The 20,105-nt window shown below is 39.9% G+C and overlaps 1 protein-coding gene across 3 annotated transcripts; it reads left to right on the forward strand.

Moving 5' to 3' along the window:
- Positions 1 to 1,359: 1,359 nt before the first annotated feature.
- SPART (spartin) lies at positions 1,360 to 19,812 on the forward strand. Of its 3 annotated transcripts, none has more exons than XM_074145475.1 (9): positions 1,360 to 1,422; positions 7,111 to 7,950; positions 9,006 to 9,203; positions 10,691 to 10,795; positions 12,570 to 12,699; positions 13,491 to 13,685; positions 14,200 to 14,358; positions 14,437 to 14,527; positions 17,592 to 19,230. In XM_074145475.1, the coding sequence occupies exons 2-9, from the start codon at positions 7,120 to 7,122 to the stop codon at positions 17,776 to 17,778; spliced, it is 1,896 nt and encodes a 631-aa protein (XP_074001576.1). In that variant the 5' UTR covers positions 1,360 to 1,422; positions 7,111 to 7,119; the 3' UTR covers positions 17,779 to 19,230. The 3 variants fall into 3 exon arrangements, with proteins under 3 accessions (XP_074001576.1, XP_074001592.1, XP_074001584.1); XM_074145491.1 differs by lacking the exon at positions 10,691 to 10,795 and adding an exon at positions 15,499 to 15,556 and having other exon boundaries at positions 1,361 to 1,422; XM_074145483.1 differs by lacking the exon at positions 10,691 to 10,795 and having other exon boundaries at positions 1,364 to 1,422; positions 17,592 to 19,812.
- The last annotated feature ends 293 nt before the right edge of the window (positions 19,813 to 20,105 follow it).

Below are 20,105 nucleotides of genomic sequence, written 5' to 3' on the forward strand. Positions count from 1 at the left end.
GTTGAAATTTCACTGAGAATGTGAGTGTTCATTTTCTAAGGCAGGTGCTGGAAATTTAGTGAGATCACTTCTCTTTTGTGTCTTCCCAACATCAGTGCACAAACGCAGCTCCCCTGTCCCACCGCTAAGAGGCCAGGACCTGAGGCAGCCAGCTCCACTTTCCCCACAGCTGGAAACCAGCCTCACCTCCAGACAGCCACCTCCGTACACTGAGCAGAACAGCCATTTTGTCACATTTAAAGTCAGAGCCAAAGTGAAATTTGAAATACGTGACATAAAAAGGGAGATTTTAAGCTTCAGAATGGTAGGTTTTAAGCCTTATTTTTCCATTTTTTTAAATATTGGTTTCAATTACCTGACTAGAAGCTCTGGTTAGAGCAAGATACCCTGGTTTTATCACCAGCGCCAGCCACAAGGCCTGTGCTCCAGTGCCAAGTGCTGCCCATTTCACCACCCCCAGGCTGCTGTGCTCACCCACCGGTGGTGCCTTGGGCAGGGGAGCAGTGGGAGAGCAAGTCCTCTTTCTTCCTGAGAAGAGATCAAGTCGGGGAAAGTCACAGATCACAGCCAATAGATCACAGAATCATAGAATGGTTAGAGTTGGAAGGGACCTTAAAGATCATCGAGTTCCAACCCCCCTGCCATGGGCAGGGACACCTCCCACCAGACCAGGTTGCTCAAAGCCCCATCCAGCCTGGCCTTGAACACCTCCAGGGATGGGGGATCCACAACTTCCCTGGGCAACCTGTTCCAGTCCCTCACCACCCTCACAGTAAAGAATTTCTTCCTAATATCTAATCTCAATCTTTTTCTTTTCAGTTTAAAACCATTACCCCTCCTCCCGTCACTACACTCCCTGACAAAGAGTCCCTCTCCGGCTCTCCTGTAGGCTCCCTTCAGATATTGGAAGGCCACAGTAAGGTCTCCCCAGAGCGTTCTCTTCTCCAGGCTGAACAACCCCAGCTCTCTCAGCCTGTCCTCATAGCAGAGGTGCTCCATCCCTCTGATCATTTTCGTGACCTTCTGCTGGACCTGCTCCAACAGGTCCACGTCCTTCTTACGTCCTTCAATATTTATGAAACACCTTTTATTAATTAAACTGTTAAACGAAGAGAACCCAGTCGTTGTATCTACGCAGACCTCCCCAGCGCGCCCCTTCCCCCCCCACCAGCGGCACGGCTTCTCCTCACATCTCCCGTATCCCCCCTCAGACAAGAGTCCCTCACCCCGGCCTCCCCATCCCTCCTCCGACCAACAGCCGGCGCGGACCCGCCACCTCCCTCCGGGCCGACGCTCCCTCAGACCCGTCCCGCCCCCCACCCCCCGGCGGCCCCGCCCGCTGCCGCCTGACCCGGGAGGCGGCGGTGGCGCAGGCGGGCCGGGGCGCGGCGGGGCTCGGCTGGGCGAGCGGGGCCTGGGCTGGTGAGCGCGGGGACGGGCTCGGGCTCTCCCGGGGGCTGGCGGGGCTCCCCCGGTAGCCGGGGGTCTGCGGTGAGGCGGGGGGTGGTGGGGCGGGGGTAGCTGGGATGGCTGCGGGGGGCCCGGACGCGGGCCTGGGCCGGGCCTGGTGGGGATTGTGGTGACAGGCGCCCGGGTGGCTCCTGTCCTCTCACTGCGGAGGAGCCCGGGGCGGCCCAGCCGGGGCGGAGGCCCCCATGGCCGCGGTGCGGTGCGGCCGGCTGGGAAGGAGCAGGGAACCCCGCTGGGCTGCAGGGCCGGGGGAAGTGGAGGAGCAGGAGCTGGGGGGGCGTGTGCGTGCGTGATTAGGCCAGATTACAGTAGCCATGATAATAAATAGCTTTTTTGAGTACCTCCTTATGGAACTGAGGGGTTATTTGTCTAAAGACTTCGGAAAACTGCTCCTTCTATTTTGGCTTTTTTTTTTTTTTTAAAAGGATTCGTGTCAGTTTGGTCTCGAGTTGTTTGAATGTGGAAAAATCTGTTGGCAGTGATGGGCTGTCACACAGCTAATGAAAAAGTATTAAATAGCGATCTTGCGTAACGCTAAATTTTCCGTGATGTTGATCGAATCTTTGGCCACAGAATGGGCAGAAAGCGGCAATGTTTTCGTACTCGCGTGCTGTGAAAAATGCAAGTGCAGGGCAGCGCAGCTGCAGGGGAAAGGGAATTACCTGCCCCACTTCCCTTTTCGTTTCTCTTTTTAGAGAAGTGCCAAATAGGTGTTCAGAGCCTAAAAGCTCTGCCGTGAGAGCAAGTGATGGAAATACAGGCCAAGGAGGGAAGGGGAGTCCCATTTATTTGAAGAAAAAAAAAAAAAAAAAAAAAAAAGGCTTGAGACGGCAGCAGTACCGAGAGGAGGAAGATGAGACGCGCTGGCTGGGTGACTGTAGGTGCTGGGATATCGGCCTGAGAAGACAGTGTGGGTTGAAACGGCAGAAGATGGGAGTTTACTGAAGTCTTCAGTAATTGTGAGAGTAAGAATTACCATGTTAGATCAGATCACTGACGTTCTCTGTTGTCTAGTCTTAGCTGTTATCTAGCCTTAGGTGCTTAAAAGCTAGCAGTAGGCCACTGCTTGATGAAAAATTTAAGGGCTACTTTAAACAAACTAATTTAACTAAAAGCAAAAAGTGGTAAATTTATCAGCTAGTATCTAGCTTGTGTTACTTTAAATCCTTTATAACATTTGTTTTAATTCAGTTCGTTCTCTGAATTCTTGGAAGTTGCTAATCTTTTCTTAATTGCTCTTTCCCTATAGAAGTAAGGCTTAACCAGTTCTGTCTGCATGGTAGTTATCCTTCATCCTTTTCATCTTTGAAATCAGTGGCTGATAGAAAACCAGTTGTCATATAGGAAGAGCTCTTGGATTAAGAAGTTTGTTTCGGTTTTGCTTTTTCCTTCTCTGCTTCTCCCAGGTTTCAAAAATAGTGAGTGGGAGAGTGTCCTACCTCTATGAGTCAGGATATTTAATCCTCTTAATAAGCTTTAGGCTTCATGTTTACCTTCTGGCAGAAGGGTCTGCCATTGAGCTATATTGTTTTTAATATACACGTTATTTTTTAATTAAGTGGGGTTTGCTGCTTCAGAGGAAGGATACTCAGCCAGATATTTGAGATGTTAGCTTACTATACCAAATTGAACTCAAATTTCCCTGTTGCTCTGTAGCCTCCCTTGGTGGAGTCACAACCCCAGAGTATATCTGTTCTGATAAATGAAAACGGGCCAAGGGATGAGCTCAAGCACTGGATTGATGTGTGATTATCTACAGCGCCCGCTAGCTCTTTTCCGAGCTCTGTTTTGGCCCAGCTTTCTCCAAGACAGGTTGTTCTTCCTCTAAATCTTGCTTAGCATTAAGTGGTACAGATCAGGGCCAGATCTTACGGACCATAGAACCAAAGGCTGGCTTGCGGCACTCTCGTATTTAGCAATATACACTTTGCCATTCATTCCAGCTTTGAAACAGAGGGAGTAAGACTCCGCATTGTACAGAAATCAATTACAGATAAATATTAAAACATGCAGGACACTTAAATACTATATTAAGATCATACACTGAAAATAAAAATGACCAAGGACCTTCCTTGCATAAGATCAGATTTCTACTTGAATGTTCTGTTTCAGAAAATATTTCTTCTTGTGTTGTGAGGGAGCAATCCAGTTGGCTTATTTATTTTATACTATCCATTATTTTGTATCAATTTTAATAAATTGGTAAGAATTAATTAAATGGAGTTCCTCAGGCTGACTTTTAGTTATCATGTTAAACTTAAAAATCTACTGTGTATTCCTTTTTCCATTCCCAAGTGCTTTGCCACCGAAATGCATAGTTTGATGGTACATATACTGCGAACTTGGGGCGTTTCAAACAGTCAGCGATGAGTTGCAGCACTCCCACTCTTTTGAATTGCTGAGCCAGCTTTTCTCTCTCTGCCACACACGGCCATGCACTAGTGCCGGGTATGCACTGATCGTGCTGACATCTCTGTTTTCTTACAGACTTTTTTAGTGTTAATGGAGACCGAGCTTTAGCAAGAACAGTGGTGCTGGCAGTATGATGAGCATACGGTGAATAGCAAATCAATTCACTATTAAGTTGAAATGCAGCTGTGACTTTAGGATTTTACTTGATGTCTCTTCTTGGTATATACTAACAATCACGAGCAGAATAATTATTTGAAATCTCTATCTTTGCCTTCGCCTCCCCCAGCAAAAACAAATCAAAAAACATGTGGAAAAGTAGACTGTGGTACATGCAATTGCATTCACACAAATGAATTGTTTACTTAACGCCTTAGGAAGGGTATTTTTACAGAATTGGATTCACAGGCACTAAAAATGTCAAACACTAATAAAAATTTTCTGTGTTTTGGAAACCTACAATAATTTTGAAATCAAGAGTTCTTTACTATTAAATTGTTTCTCACTTCTGTACTCTCCTTAAAAAGAACAATGGATGTTTCATTAGTAAATACAAGTGGTGACACAAGATGATGTGGTTTAGGAGCCCCTAGGATTTTTTTGTTAGCAAATATTTCGACTATGCATATCTCAAATGGTTAATGCCTAGATCATAAAATATATGGCAAGGTTAAGTATAATCTTTCATGTAAGGATCCAGCTATATTTGCAAACTTATTAGTTCTTTCCATTTACTTTCATTATAATTGCTTGCTGTTGTGCTGGTCAGAAGCTTGCTTATATCTTCTAAACTTGATGTCCTTGGTGGTTATTAAACATACACTTATTCTTATGCAGTGTTGTTGTTCAGCATAAATCAAAGATGCTGAGCCTATTGGCAGCTGGTCAGTGCAGGCTACCAGAAGAATCTCCTTCAGCCCAGGATTCATTTTCCTGCTACGTGACGGGGAACGGGCAGCGAGCCTGGTAGCTTGAGTCGCTGCTGATCCGCTCCTCGTGGGCTGCCTTCTCAAGCCACCCATGATGTATTCTAGCTATGCGTCTGTCATTGGACTGAAATCACACATCTTAGCTTTTGCATGAAGTTGGATTCTGTCACATCACGAGAATACAGAGGTGTTCCAGATTGTGTGGCACTTCTGTCATGTGACTGCAGATGCATCAGTCACATAAGTGCTATCTGTGTTTTGATTGTAAAGGATGTGGGAGCAGAGCACAGTGTTCCATCTTTGCCTCTTTAAAATCATGACTTGTAGTTCCTAAGTTTCTCCGGTTTTGTTGGAGTAGAGGAAGGATATTTTCCAGATTATATGCATGAAATACCTTCAGTACCAGAGGTCTTTGACCTAAGAACAGGTCCTAAAGGGACAACCGCTGCTGGTCACCAGGTCAGAGAAGCAAAAAAAGTGGTTTGGAGTTGTCTTTCTTCCCACTTCATACCCTGAACCTGACAGCCTTTTCTGCTGACAAAATAGCAAATTAAATGAACGTTTCTTGCACAGCAATTAACAGAGTACAGAACAAACATTTAGATTGGTTTCACTTCCTCTGTGTTTGGTATTTCTAACTCCTAATAGCCTTAGTTGCTAACATCAACCCACTTATTCTAAACAAACACCAGTGCGTGAGCAGTGCATAGCAGCAGAGCTAAACATCCCATCTTGCTCTGAAAAGAGAAAGAAAAAGTAAGCTATTTATTTTTTTTTACTTTATCGATAGACTAAGGCAAGAAGAGACATTAAATAAATACAGGCACTATTTCAGGATTTTATTAAAAGTTTAGGTTTCAGTACTTCTTTTTTCCTGATTTACTTTTTTCTTTTGTATCCAGTGTGTTTATAGAGACTAATCCAATCTCTAAGCCTTTGGTTTATTGGCTTGATAAGACAAACCTACTTCTCTCTAGGGAGGAGTAAAGTAATTGATTCATCAGAAAAAAATCAGTAACCAGCACACCTCTTCCTGTTCTGGTGCAGCTTTCTTGAACATGGCTCGGCGTTGTCTGAGGTCTCACCGGTGCTGTGTACAGGGGCATTAATGCTTCTGTATGTGTAATGGAAGTATTTTTACTTCTGCACTTTGGATTTTACTTACCCCCATGTTTTCTGTAGCTTGCTATCATTGTGATTGATGGATGTCTCTAGATTTTTCTAGCATCCAGTTTACAGCCCAGAATTGTTTTTCTTGAAAATGCACGCTCTTTCATTTTTGTTGTCCAGGATCATTATTCTCTTCTAGTATAATAACATGATTTTTCTGAATTGGCAATGCCTCTCAACACTGTCAGCAAAAAAATTCCCTGGAATTTTTTGCATTGTGTGTTGTAAACACTATCTTAGTCCAAGAATGATTTGTGTTTGCTGCATTTGGCCAAGACTGACGATCTGCATTCAATTAAAACAGTGATTTTATGCATTTTAGAGTTCAGATGAACCTGTTGGATTCTTTTCTGCTCTTCTGTTGTTGAAATACATGAGGCAGTTTGCGGAATACTTTCCAAATTACACATAGAATTTGCAACCTTTTGTACATATTGGTTCTTCCAAGTCTTTGTCACCTGGGGAGCAAGGAAGGGAAAACACCAGTTGTCTTTCTTACTTTATAAACACTGTAAAGAAAATAAGTAATTCTCTGGTTTTGTTTTGTAAAGCACAACTTTAACTGTTCAAAGTATTTCTTCCCAGTTGTGTGTTGATGTTAGTTGAAGTTTGTCAAGATTTTTTTTAGATCTCTTGAGTGCTTTCCCTTAAATCATTTAAATAAAAATGTACTGACTTTGTAAGTTTGTTTTTTATTTAAATAGACAAAATGTTAACTGAATTTTTTAATACCTCAGAGATCTTTTTGGAAAATATTATCAAAAGTAAAGTTAGATTTTCAAATTATTTTTTAAGTCCTCTATTTGCTACTGATCTTGATGCTTTTTAAGATGCAAAGTTTATTATCAGGTATGTCCATATTCTTCTGATGTTTAACTTACAAGAAATACGTGTCTGTGATGTAACTGGATGTGATGTGTGTAAATGCCTTGCTGTCTTGGGATCACGTATTCTAAATCTGAAGGTTATTAGGAGATAACCGTAACATATCAGACACTGTACCAAGCAACTAGATAGTCTTCTGCTAATACATGCAGTATGGTCATCAATAGAAACTAATTAGAAGGCATTTCATTCGAAGGTAAACATTCTTTGGCTTCATTTATGAGTACTCTTAATAATTTTTTTCCAGTTCGCAGTAATGGAACAGCTGCAGGATCCAGTTATGACAGAAGATGCAAATATTAAAGCCATTAATGAAGAGTACAGGAAAGCCTTTATTTTTATCAATAAAGGACTAAATACAGATGAACTGGGTCAGAAGGAAGAGGCAAGAAGTTATTATAAGCAAGGGCTTGACCACTTGCTCCGAGGAATCAGCATTCCATCGCAGGGTCCTGCTTGCGTAGGGTCCCAGTGGGAGTCTGCCCGGCAAATGCAGCAAAAGATGAGGGAGACCCTGCGAAACGTTCACGCTCGACTTGGCATTCTGGAACAAAACACCCCACCTGTACCAGCCAGTGCTGCTGCCATGGACGTCCCTGCTGGGGTGCCCAGGTTGTACCCATCCATTCCTTCCAAAGAGAAGCCAGAAAGACCCCCTGCCCCTTCTTCTCTGTTTGTACCAAGTCAGCCACCTGCAGCAGACGGAAGCGCTGCAACTGCGAGCCAGGGGCAGATCCCAGCTATGAGTACATCAGCTGCAAAACCTCTTTGTCTGCCAAATGAAGCACCTCCTGCCTATACTCCTCAAGCCACCAATGGCCATTTTACTGTGTCTTACGGCACAGACTCTGGGGAGTTTTCTTCTGTAGGGGAGGACTACTACAGTAAGTGTACTCAGCCACCTCCCCTTGAAAACCTGGGAGTGGATGCAGATGAGCTGATCTTGATTCCCCAAGGAGTACAGATATTTTTTGTGACTCCTGACGGGCAGGTTAGTGCTCCTTCATATCCAGGATATCTACGCATTGTGAAGTTCTTGGATACAGACAGTGAGACGGCCCAGAATCGCCCACCTGCGTTTCTTCAGGTAACAGGAATATAATTTTCTCCTTTTTTCAAGAACTTTCATAAAAAATTAAAAGGCAGTCTTCTTAATCTCTTACTCTTCTGAGCCTGAATCTCTGTGATAATAAGAAGTGTTACAGCTGTTGGAAAAAGTTTTTTGCAAATGCACACTTTTTTTGACTTTTTCTGAAAAAAGTCACCTCTGTGTCTTCCCAGGGTTGTCAAGTGCTGACTGTTCTGGTGAATTCCATTTTCTAAAGGAGTTGACTTAACATGTCTTTTCATTTTGTAAAATTAACTAATAGAGAAGACATGTTGATTCATCTATTGTGACATGTCAGTGTTAAACAGGGTTGCCGCTACTCACTTGAGTGTCAACTAGTGATAAAGTATTGCAATTAGGACAACTGATAATTTGGATGGGCCCATGTTAATCCAGACTCTGAACTACAAATAAGAAAGATGCATTATTTGGATTTTTTCAGTCCATGCTTGCTTCACGTGGGCATGTTCTGTAACGTACATTGTATTTCTGGTCTGGTTTCTGACTTCAGATCTCTGTTGGAAGTCTCGTCAGTGAAGGGGAAACTTGGAGGAACAAACAAAAACTGCTTCCTAGTTTTGGCTCTGCTGGTTCACCTCCATCTGAGTTAGCAGTCTTCAACAGTTGGCCAGCGATAGCCATATGTTCTCTTTATCCCATCGGTTAAACCTGTCCTGAGATCCACAGGAAGTTACAGGCGCTGTGAATCCTGTCTTGTTTGGCAGTGCTTTGCATCTGCTTCTACACCTGGGCCTCAAGACTAGAACTCAGTTAAGAGGCTACCAGCCTGAAGTATAGTCCTGTAAAAATTAGGTTTTTTCTCTATATTGACTGTCAGAATGAATCAAAACATGGGTTTTTTGTTTTGGAGTATTTCCCTGTTGGGTTTTGTTGTTTGGTTTTTTTTCCCCCAAGATGGCTTTTTTCTTCCTAAACTTTATGGAAAATCAAGTTTATGGTGCTTATCAGTACATTCTGCTTGCCTTTCTTTTTAAAAGGATCCTTTAATTCCTCTACGTAATTATCTTGTCTAGGTTTGTGACTGGTTGTATCCTCTAATGTGTAACCAGTCTCCTGTTCTGTGCTGCAATACTGGAGTCTACATGTTCCCTGACACGATGTCCCAGGTACCAGGGTCCTACGTGGGAGTAGTGCTATCTTCAGAACTGCCAGCAGCTGACAGAGAGCTCTTTGAGGATCTCTTAAAACAGATGTCTGACCTTCGAATCCAGGTAAATTTCTGAGCTGCCTGCTTTAAGCCAATAAGGAAAGGTGTAAGTGATCAGTATGTTCTCACATTTAGAGTTAATTGTGTAAAACTGCAAAGTTCTATGTCTTGCTTGGTAAGCTCACCAGTGAGGAATAGATAAAGTACTCAAGATTAAACAACTTGGTAATGAAATTATAGGCCCTGTGAGACTGATGGCACTGGTGCGGTCGCACGTTGAATACTGTGTTCAGTTTTGGGCCCCTCGCTACAAGAAAGACATTGAGGTGCTGGAGCAAGTCCAGAGAAGGGCAACAAAGCTGGCAAGGGGTCTGAAGAACAAGCCTTTTGAGGAGCAGCTGAGGCAGCTGGGGTTATTTAGCCTGGAGAAAAGGAGGCTGAGGGGAGACCTTATCACTCTCTCTACAACTACCTGAAAGGAGGTTGTAGAGAGGTGGGGGTCGGTCTCTTCTCCCAAGTAACAGGCGATTGGACAAGAGGAAATGGCCTCAAGTTGCGCCAGGGGAGGTTTAGATTGGATATTAGGAAAAAATTCTTCACTGAAAGGGTCATCAAGCATTGGAACAGGCTGCCCAGGGAAGTGGTGGAATTGCCAACCCTGGAGGTATTTAAAAGACGAGCAGATGTGGTGCTGAGGGATATGTTTTAGTGGTGGACAAAGCAGTGCTAAGTTAATGGTTGGACTAGATGATCTTAAGGGTCTTTTTCAATCAAAATGATTCTATGGGAAGTCAGAAGTTTTAAAATACTAAATTGTAAGCACAGAGAGGAATTGGAGACCATTTGGTAAATTTTCTCTATTTTTCAAAAAGATAATATAGGACCCAAAATGAAATTTTGTGTTCAGGAGAAAGCACGTTTTCTCCTGTCTGCATGCACACACACACATACACACACTCTCTATGGAGTTTTGATGATGCCTTTCTTGGAATATTGTGTCCAAATGTGTTTACAGTTAGAAATGTTAAACCGCTTCAGAGAAGACCTGCGAAAATAGTGTGTACCTCAAAAATCTTCCTGTAAATGGGATCTCAAAATAGGTAAATCTAGTGCCTTATTGCAGTAAAATATTGACAGATAGAGAAAACGGAAAAAACACCTCATAGTCTAATGAAGGTGCAGTAAGATACAGTGACTGGAAACAAGGTGAAAAATGTTATTGTAAGAGCACTGGAGCACCATTTCAGGAAGAGTGGTAATCAATAACTACTTAAAAGCTCATAGCAAGATGGTATCTTTTCATGAAAGACAGAATCTTGTTGAATCACCAAGATTTGAATGCAGTGGTGATGTACGACCAGTTTGCTGCATGCCGTGTTGGCAGAGTACTTTTATGGTATAAATTCTGTTGAGTTCAGCAGGGATTAAATAACTAGACAAAATTCTGTCATCTTTCCTGAGTAGAAGTACTTCTTAATTGGATATCTCACTAGTTCCTTACTGTCCTAAAATTCCATGTTTTTGTTAATGTTCCCTGATACAATGTCACAGGTGCCAGGATCCCATGAGAGAGTAGGGTTATCTTCAGAGCTCCCAGCAACTGTGAGAGCGCTTTTTGAAGATAAATTTAAACAGATGTCTGGCCACAAAGTCCAGGTAAATTCCAGGACAGCGATTCCAGAATTATATAACGTTAAAAAAAAAAATTAAAATAATAGTCACTGAAATACATGCTAGAACTGCTGAGATTCCAGACTTGACTGACGGCAGTAATGTATGCTGTGCCCTGTGGGGATTTTTGGTTGGTTTTTTTTTTTGTTTTGTTAAGAGCTGATTCAGTTACTACAGGCTACCACATTGTGCAAATCAGCAGACTTCTGAAGTTTTTAAAACTGTGATGTAGCACAAATATTTCAAAGCCTAGTAAGATGGTCATTTAATGTGTCTTTTATATAGTACTCATGAGGATCTAATTAACAGCTATATTTAATATAATTATAGTAGTCACCTGGTTTATTAGATAATCCATTTCTGTTCCTTAGCATAGTCCTTAGAAGCCTCATTGACTTTTTTTCTATGTAGTGACACAAACTGTGGTATAAATAAATTATATCTGGAGCATAGTTTGGAGGTTTTGTTGGGGTTTTTTTTGTTTGTTTTTTAGCTATAGCTGTGTATTAAGGTTATTTCTCCTACCCAGCCCCCAAAGTGTTTTGGTCACATGCTAAAGATGTTTCTTGAACATGAGATTTCACACTGTTGTCAAGCAGTAATTGATGATATAGTACATGCCAGTGATATATTGTTAACCTTCTAGGTAGCAACCTTCTAAGTCTTAATCTTTTCTGTTAATGTTGGTTTTGTTTTATTTTACTGCAGCAGTCACCTTTCTGCACTACGCTGCTTTTATTTCTAGTAAATACTTCAGGGGAAGCTAAGAATTCCATGTAATATCAAATATTATTCTATGTTGTGTATTCTACTCTGCTTATAGGTTTGCTCTAGGAATGCTTTCATTTAGACTTTTCTGAACTAAAAAAAAAAACCAATTTTTTTCTTTCTATTCATCATTAACTAGCAGTGTTTTCAATCATTGCAATATTTGGGTTTTTTTTTACTTTTACATTGGAGAAGTTCTAGAAATAGCATCTTAAGAAAAACCTAAATGTTACTTTTTTTTTTCTTTCTGTAATTAAAGTTTAATTATACATTGTCTGTGAACTGTGTAAAGTTACAATTTTTATAAACGCTAACCAGACTGTGGTGGTGGTTGCTATTTTTGAATGATTAACATCTACTCCAGAAACTCTAGTGTTTGACGTGAAATCGCACAGAACCTACTCACCTAGCTTGAAATGGGGAGCAGTGTCATGCACAGCTTGATGTGTTCCTTGGCTGTGCCAGTCTGCAAAAGCATCAACAGCACATAGAATGAATCATCTCCTTTATTTTTGAATTCAGGGGGAAAGGATGGGGAGCAAAACAACCAAACAGCTGCATTCTTTTAGTGCAGCTTGATTCTCTGACTAAAGACTCCAGTTCTCATATTGAATAACAACAGAGTTGACTTCCTTTTGAGAAGATAAAAATGATAGATGGACAAGTCTCTTATCCTTTTTGCCAGTTAACTTGTACTTTAAGTTTTCCCTGCTTAGGTACTTTACCATATGGCCATGTTGGCAAGCAAATCTTTTCATTGTAGCTGGATGAAGAAAGTGTACAGAAAATGCTGAGCTGTCTGATAAGCTTTTTTTTGAATGCATAGCATTTCTGTGCAAAAGTAATTGAATCACAAATTTCCCTTGAGTTTTTGTACACTTAGGCAAGGAATACACAACATTGAGATTATTTGATAATGGATCTGTATGATTTAAAACGTATGATGATGCGTTACAAAGTAGATTCTCAGATGTTTACTTTCACTTTTTAGCCTTCAGAAGCCTCTAGTGATGCCATTAACTTGCCTCAGACTGTACGTATCCAACCACAACCTGAAGGAGCAGAAAGCCAAAAAGAGTTGCCAGAATGGAGTGAGAAAGTTGCCCATGGAATCTTGTCAGGTACTGTTTTAATAAGAGGATTGTGTTGAATATAAACCTGTGAGTAACATTTAAACAGTATTTTCACCTAAATGCACGTGTGCTGGTGGAAGCTGAGTGGTTAGTAGTAGTTGATCACAACTGGAACTGGTGAACATCTAATGGATGCTTTTATGAGCTTTATAAAACCAGTGCAGAATTTAAATCCATTGCCAACTGTCTTGTTCACTGCAAATGAGTTAGGTCTCCTCATTGGACTATATGTTAGGATATCGCCCCCGTGACTCAAACCACTATGATAGAACAATTTAACTCCTGTACAAACTGATATATTAAAGCAGGTATCTATTGTGATTTCTGGAGGTAAAGTTTTTTTTTTTTTTTTCCTGTGAGAACCTTTGGAATATACTAATGACCACCAGCTCCTGGTAATAAATATGAATCTGCTAGGAAGGCTAGAGTGTTGGATTGTACATTTTCAGAATGTTAATAGCATTGAGATGTGCAGTTCTATCACTTCGGACCCAGCTGGGGCTTGGATATCTATTAAAAACCTGAATATCTGTATTAAGATGAAATTTCAATGAGGGCTGGCTGTATTAAATTTGAAGTGAATTGAAAAAATGTGGGTGGTATAGGAGCAGAAATCACTGCAGGAATTCATGCTGACCCATTCAAGGAAGAGTGTAATTGCAGACTGTGTAATCAGGAATGTTTCTAAAGTCAGTGTTGCAGAGGCAGAGGAGGGAAAGCTGTAGCAATCATCATCTGTAAAATTGTACATTCTAAGAAAAACAATTTTTGCCTTGAAGGTGCATCTTGGGTAAGCTGGGGCCTAATAAAAGGAGCAGAATATACTGGTAAAGCTATCCACAAAGGAGCTTCTAAGCTGCGAGAACACATTCAACCAGAAGAAAAACCTCTGGAAGTCAACCCAACTGTAGCGAAGGGGCTTCAGGTAGCAAAACAGGCCACTGGAGGAGCTGTGAAAGTCAGCCAATTCTTAGGTAAGAATTTCCATCTCATGGTATATTATATTTTTTCCTTAAATAAATATTCTGTAAAATGAGAGATGGTTTCACTGAACTAGATAGAGGAGGGACTGACCCGATGAAAAACAATGATCAGTAGTTTGTGCCCTCCTTGTGCTTTGTAAGAAAGACTTCTCCAGAACACAAGTCAGGAAAGAAACTTGTTCCCTCTCTGGAAGCTAGGGATAACAAAGCAATGGAAGCAGAGTGTGTGACATGTTCTATTTCTTGTGAAGTGCTTTTTAGCTGTAAGACCAACCTTACTTGTTTCTTAGAAATTGAAGGTGTGCAGAATCTGAAAAATAAGGTTGCTTCGCTATCAGTTGGGTACTTAAGCATGGATTAGAGTCTGTCTTTCAAATAAACATATTTAAATAGAATCAATACTTAAGACTTCAGTGAAGCTTACTTTTAATTAGGAGGAAGGAATTTTAAAGAAAGATGTTCTATGTTCTTACTAAATAATCTGCATACTCTTGTTTTATGGTAGTTGAGGGAGTGTGTTCTATAGCAAGCTGTGTGGGAAAGGAGCTGGCTCCCCACGTGAAGAAGCACGGCAGCAAATTAGTTCCAGAATCCCTTAAGAAAGATAAAGATGGCAAATCCACTTTTGATGGTGCTCTGGTGGTAGCAGCAAGTGGAGTTCAAGGTAATAAAAATTCCATATACTTTTTAAATTGCACGCTTTTCAATGCTATGAACTCAAATAAGCTGTTCATTCTTACAGGGTTTTCAACAGTGTGGCAAGGTTTAGAAAGTGCAGCAAAGTGCATTGCTAAAAGTGTTTCAACTGAGACTGTAAAAACTGTCAAATACAAGTAAGTTATGTTTTTATTGGTTTCATCTTCTACAATATATTGGTATTGTGCTTGATTACTGGCAAAAAAAGCTCATGAAAGTGCAGGGAAGCTAACTGAAATACCTGCTTTGCTCTAATTATGCAGCAGATGATAAGCTGCTAAGTGCACAGTAATGAGCATCTCCTGTAAGTGAAAATATGAAATGAGTAAATGGTTGTGGTAAGTATTTTTTTAGCTCTCTTCTAGAAGTATTATAGCTTCAGTCCATGTTACAGATACTGTTCGGATTTATATCTTTCCTCTACAATACAGTGTCATTATGAAAAAAGTTACGGTTTTAAACCTCTCAGCTCTGATCTTGAATTTATGTAAACTTAGCTAAATTTGAAGAAAAATGGAAGAAGGTCTGACTGAAGCGAGGAGGTACAAAAAAGAATATTGTATAAGGAAATCTAAGGCATAAATAGCAATAATAGGATAGCCACGACTTGCAAAATACAAGTGTTCTTAGAAAAAGGTAACAATGAAAGAGGATAGTAACATTCAGGATTAAGATGATGGAAAGAACAAGGTTGAGTACAGGTACTGGAAGATGCGGTGGAGAATAAGGGAATACATTGAAATAACTGCAAAATGTATGAAACGCACCCCTCAAAAAAGGTACAATAGGTATAATAGAAATAGAAGACTAAGCAAAAGCGTATGTGTTAAATGGCATCGGCGATAGCTGTAGCAAAACAGACGTTAAAAAAGATTGCTGCAAGTGGATACAAGCTACTAGCAGGAGGTAACAAGGTTAAACATCAGCACACAGGATTAAGTGGGGTGGCATTCAGGGTTGTGTTGTGATGCATTTCAAATAGGAGGCTCGACAGTGAAGTTCTAGTCACTGGTGCTTTCTTGCTAATGTTTCTTTTCAGTAGGAACGTCAGGGGGTATTGTACTGGTACTCTTTTTCACATAAATTCCCATTAATGTTTTTGTTTTAGATACAAAAATAGGAAATACGGAGATCAGCAGTCAACAGCCACTAAGAGTGAAAAACAAGTAACTAAATGTTGCAGTTAATTACAATATAATTGAAAATATTTGATATTTGATCTTTATCTATATAAATGTATGAAAATTCTACATAATATCTCTTTGGAAGCTGCTTTCTGTTGCAGTGACAAAGATTTCTGACACTCAAAGTACTTCAGTAAAAAAGCTAAATTCCACTTAATGGAAACGAAGCTAAAGGACCGTCATCACAGTGTCTCTAAATCAGAAAAAACCTCAGCTAAAACTTAGCTGCAATACCTTTGAAGTTGAAATTACAAAGAGATGCTCATCATATGTGTATGTTGATCAGAACCAGGGGAAAGAGTAGCCCAACTTTTTTCTTAAAAAAAAAAAAAAAAAGTTAGAAATGATGCAATTGAGACAGGCAAACTGAAAAATCAATTATCAAATATTAAGAAATTGTTAGACTAACTGTATGGGATGAGCTACAGTCTTACTTTAAATGAGGTTACCTATTTACTCATGTTATATAAAACTGGCTTATGATGTTCCTGAGGTGAAAACAACTAATCAAATTGACAAATACTGCGCTTTTGCTGTGAGATTAATTCTGTGATCTGCAAATCAGATGTTGGTAATTCAAGGCTGTTACTCTATCAGAGAATTAAAAACAAAACAAAAAAAAGCACTAATTCTTTTTATTCAGTTTCATTCTTGGTTCCATCCATTATACTATGGCTGCTGTACTGATGATGTGACAGATTTTTGGATACTTTGACACTCTGTGCTTCTCTCTAGCATTATTTTGAAGTCCTCAAAGAAAACCACAGAGAAAAAGTAACTCTGCTAACTGCTGGGATTCTGATGGTGCCAGAAATCCTTCCCTTTGGCCTGGTTTGTTTGATTACAGTGCTCTCTGGGGAAATGCCTGGCTGCCCGGAACAGTTGAGAGTTACTGCTCTCTCTGTATTTTTGTCCTCCTCCAGTACACTCTCTCTACTGGGGTAGGTGGGTACCTTGCTTCACACTTGAATAATTAATACGAGACTGCTGACTTGCCCCCTAACGCATAAAGAAGCTGGACCCACAGCCCAGTGTAGAGACCAGAGGTTTTATCTCTTGGTAATTTTCAATAAATCCTCAAGATAGTTTTGAGCGTTTTGGGGTTTTGTGTAACTTTTCCTCTCCCCCGCCCTTCCCCTTTGCCACTGTTTTGATTCCAGCTTACTTCAGACAAGTTTTCACTGCACAATGAAATCTTTTTTGCAAGGACCTTGCTACCCCCAACATATGAGCATAGCTGTGTCAGCAGTTCTTTGTACTCGGGAGACCTGTTAAGATTAAATTAACCTGTCTGGGTTAATTCCCTTGAGCACAGTGATGCTCTACCTCAGTGAGTCTACTTTTGGGACTTTGAACTAATATGCCAGTGTGTTGCTGTTACACCAGACATAGTATCATATTATGCCATGTAGACACAAGTAAAGGTGATGCAGCACAAGTACTAACCAAGCACTACTCTGGCAGTGGTGGTACCAACTGAGAAAAAGTATGCCTGAGGTGATTCTGGTCCCTTTTTCCATGAGATTTGGGAAGGTGAGATGGTGTTTGCCCTCCCTCCTCCTCAGTGCTGCCACCCACGGTACAGACTGAGAAGGTTTAGCAGCTACAAGGGTCTAACTGTGAGGACTTACATGGGGGAACAGAGGGTATTAGGAGTTTTACCTAAGAATTTAGGTTAAAAAGTACTTAAGTGTTATTGCACACAACTTCCCCTCCTTATGGTTCTATAGATAGCCTTCTCTACTCTTCAAAACTAGAAGAGAAGGAGGGAGAAACACGGGAAGGTTTTTGAGGAAAAAGCTCAGAAGCATATTAGTATCTTTAAAGAATAATCCGTATGATAGAGGAACAGCCCTTACTCAAACGGTTTGATAATTTCTAATTTTATTCTTTGACATTCAGGCTGTGTGCTTATTATTTGTTCTTGGTGATGCTTAAATTTTTTCTTTCAAAAGAATTCTAGTGAAGAGAACAATACTAAGGTAAACATATTTACAAACCTGCTATCTTTCTTAAGGTATGGGGATGATGCTGGCCATGCTACAGACAACGCCATGAATTCTGCAATCAACGTTGGTGTGACAGCATTTAACATTGACAATATTGGTATTAAAGCTGTTGTAAAGAGAACTGCGAAGGAAACCGGCCATGCTGTGTTAGATGAATATAAAGTATTGGATAATGAGAAGAAGGATAAAAAATGAAAGCAGTGAAATACTTCTCAAAGCCTTATATTAGAGACGAAACTTCCTATTTAGAAGTAACTGCATTGCTAATCTTCGATTTTAACACAAATCACACTATAATTTTCAAGCAGCTGTTACTTAATTTGTCATGAAAATGTAAAAGTATGGAGGGCATTCGTAGAAGGAAAAATGAAAGTTGTCTTAACTCCTCATTCGGTATTGAACAAGGGTTTTAAACAACTGGACCAGGGCTTTAGACAACTGGAAGGTTATGAGTTTGCAATAAATAAACTTGCCTCTGTAAGCACTTTTTCAAAATATAATAGATTAATGTAGAAATACTATTGTGAATATTTTTGTAATACTTTATATTTGTAAAGAAAGTGGTGATACAGAACAAACAGGATTAGTAATTGTGGAACAAATATGATTGCTAGTTTTGTTTTTTAACCTTAAGAGTTAGTTTTACTAAAACAGCCTTGTCTTATTTAATACGCATTACTAAAATAAGCTTTGTGTTTCATTGTTTTGTAGAGAATTTCCCTTTTCAGCTACCAAACAGCTAATCTTATCCAAAGTTAATGTTAGAAGAAGTGAAAGATGAACCTCAGGTAACTAGGTATTTATTCCCTTTAAAACAATTTTTTTTTTTCCATCCAGCATATAAGCAAACCAAAGATACCAAGCATTTATTCTAAAAGAGGGTATTTACAACTCTAGAGAAGTGTATTCTGCTGCTGACTCCATAAGGAATATACAAAGATTCTTTGAGATTTCTATGTAGAGAAGATAAGTACGTTTTTGCATAAATTATTTTTCTGTAAAAACATTCTATAGAGGATACTAGGAACTTCTATGCATTCTGTACTTTTCAGCCAATCCAGAAAGATTCAGAGTATATATCATGGCCTCCTGAAGGAAGACAATATGTATTTGTTCAACAAGTAGTTCTAACAGCATCTTTATTCCACTAAACTCATAGTTGCACAAGGTATGTCATTAAAGGGTATGAAGACAAGCCCTTTTAATGAAGAGATATGTGTGGAATAGAATACACACTACTGTGTAGGTTTTTCATCCTGTTCCTAGCACAGTGTGAAATAACTCCATACATAGAACCCATTAGATGCTTTTACACTGCTACTTATTTAACAGTTCATTATTGAGTTTTAAGGCTGCTATGCATTTTAATACTGGCTGGACCTGCAGCAAACAGAACACCATCAATTTACAACTTATCTTCACTTCATGTAAATGGAAAAAATAACTATAAATGGTTGTTAACAAATGATATTTGCATCAGATTGAAAAAATACACTAACAACTACTGTCTATTAGAATGGTAATAGGTGCACATTTTGTGGTAGCTACTGTAGGTGTGTACTTAGGGTGAGAAATGTGAAACAAAGGATCTAACCACTTGAAGTGTAACTTTGATTTATGGAAATAAAGGTGAAATTGAAATTGGTTAATCTGTACTTGGCCTTTTTATGATGTGAAGCTACTGTATGGATCAGTGAGTGGGAAGACTAGGACTTCTGAAGTAATAAAAGGACAGTGTTGGGGTATGTCTACAATAGAAACAAGCTTGTCAATTAGAGCTTAAAATATTTCAAACTAAAAAAGTCCATCAAAAGTACACTACAACAATTTCTGTTACTACAGTCTGTCACTTGCCAGCAAGTGTAACCAGTTTAAGGCTACTAAAGACTTCACACTAGCAAAAGCATTTTTGTGTTATGAACTGCATTTACAATAGGGATGTATGTATTTGTATCTTCCTTCTTCCTCCCATTTTGGTTTTGCATATAGCTCATGCCCTTTAGTTTCATCTATAAATTATCAGAACAACAAGTTGTATTACAGCAACAGTTAAGATCAAAGTGTTACAGTCTTCAAGAGACCAACTTGTAGCATAATGAGGAAAAACAGATTTAAATGCCATCAGTATCAGGCAAGAATTGTCGTCCTGTTCAACCTGCTTGTTCTTTTCACAGGTACTCAGTCTTTCAAATTTGTCTCAAAGTAGATTAAAGCTTTTTTTTTTTTTTTAAATAATGCCTACCCCGTTTTGTAGTTTTTCATGTGATACATCCCTGATCTTCCCTTTTACATTGTTCTAAAGTTTAGTTAATTCTCACTGCTGAAAGTATTATGCTGTTGAACTTGCCCTGCTTCAGCTGTCACTGCTCGGGCCCTGGGCAGCGAATCCACTGTCTTCTCCCCACTTCCTAAACTACATACAACAGCCTTCGCCCACGTACTGCCTTACCTCAGCTCTCCCTTTCATACAGTACTCACACTAAGCTCCCTAAGCCTCTTATCTTAGGTTTGCTTTCTATTCC

The sequence above is a fragment of the Numenius arquata genome, chromosome 1 (assembly GCF_964106895.1).
Source record: "Numenius arquata chromosome 1, bNumArq3.hap1.1, whole genome shotgun sequence".
NCBI lineage: Eukaryota > Metazoa > Chordata > Aves > Charadriiformes > Scolopacidae > Numenius > Numenius arquata.

Coding starts and splice junctions, on each gene's coding strand:
- SPART (XM_074145475.1), top strand. CDS start 7,120: ATGGAACAGCTGCAGGATCCAGTTATGACAGAAGATGCAAATATTAAA. Junction 10,796..12,569: donor TGTCTGGCCACAAAGTCCAG/GTAAATTCCAGG, acceptor TTCACTTTTTAG/CCTTCAGAAGCCTCTAGTGA. Junction 12,700..13,490: donor TGCCCATGGAATCTTGTCAG/GTACTGTTTTAA, acceptor TTTGCCTTGAAG/GTGCATCTTGGGTAAGCTGG.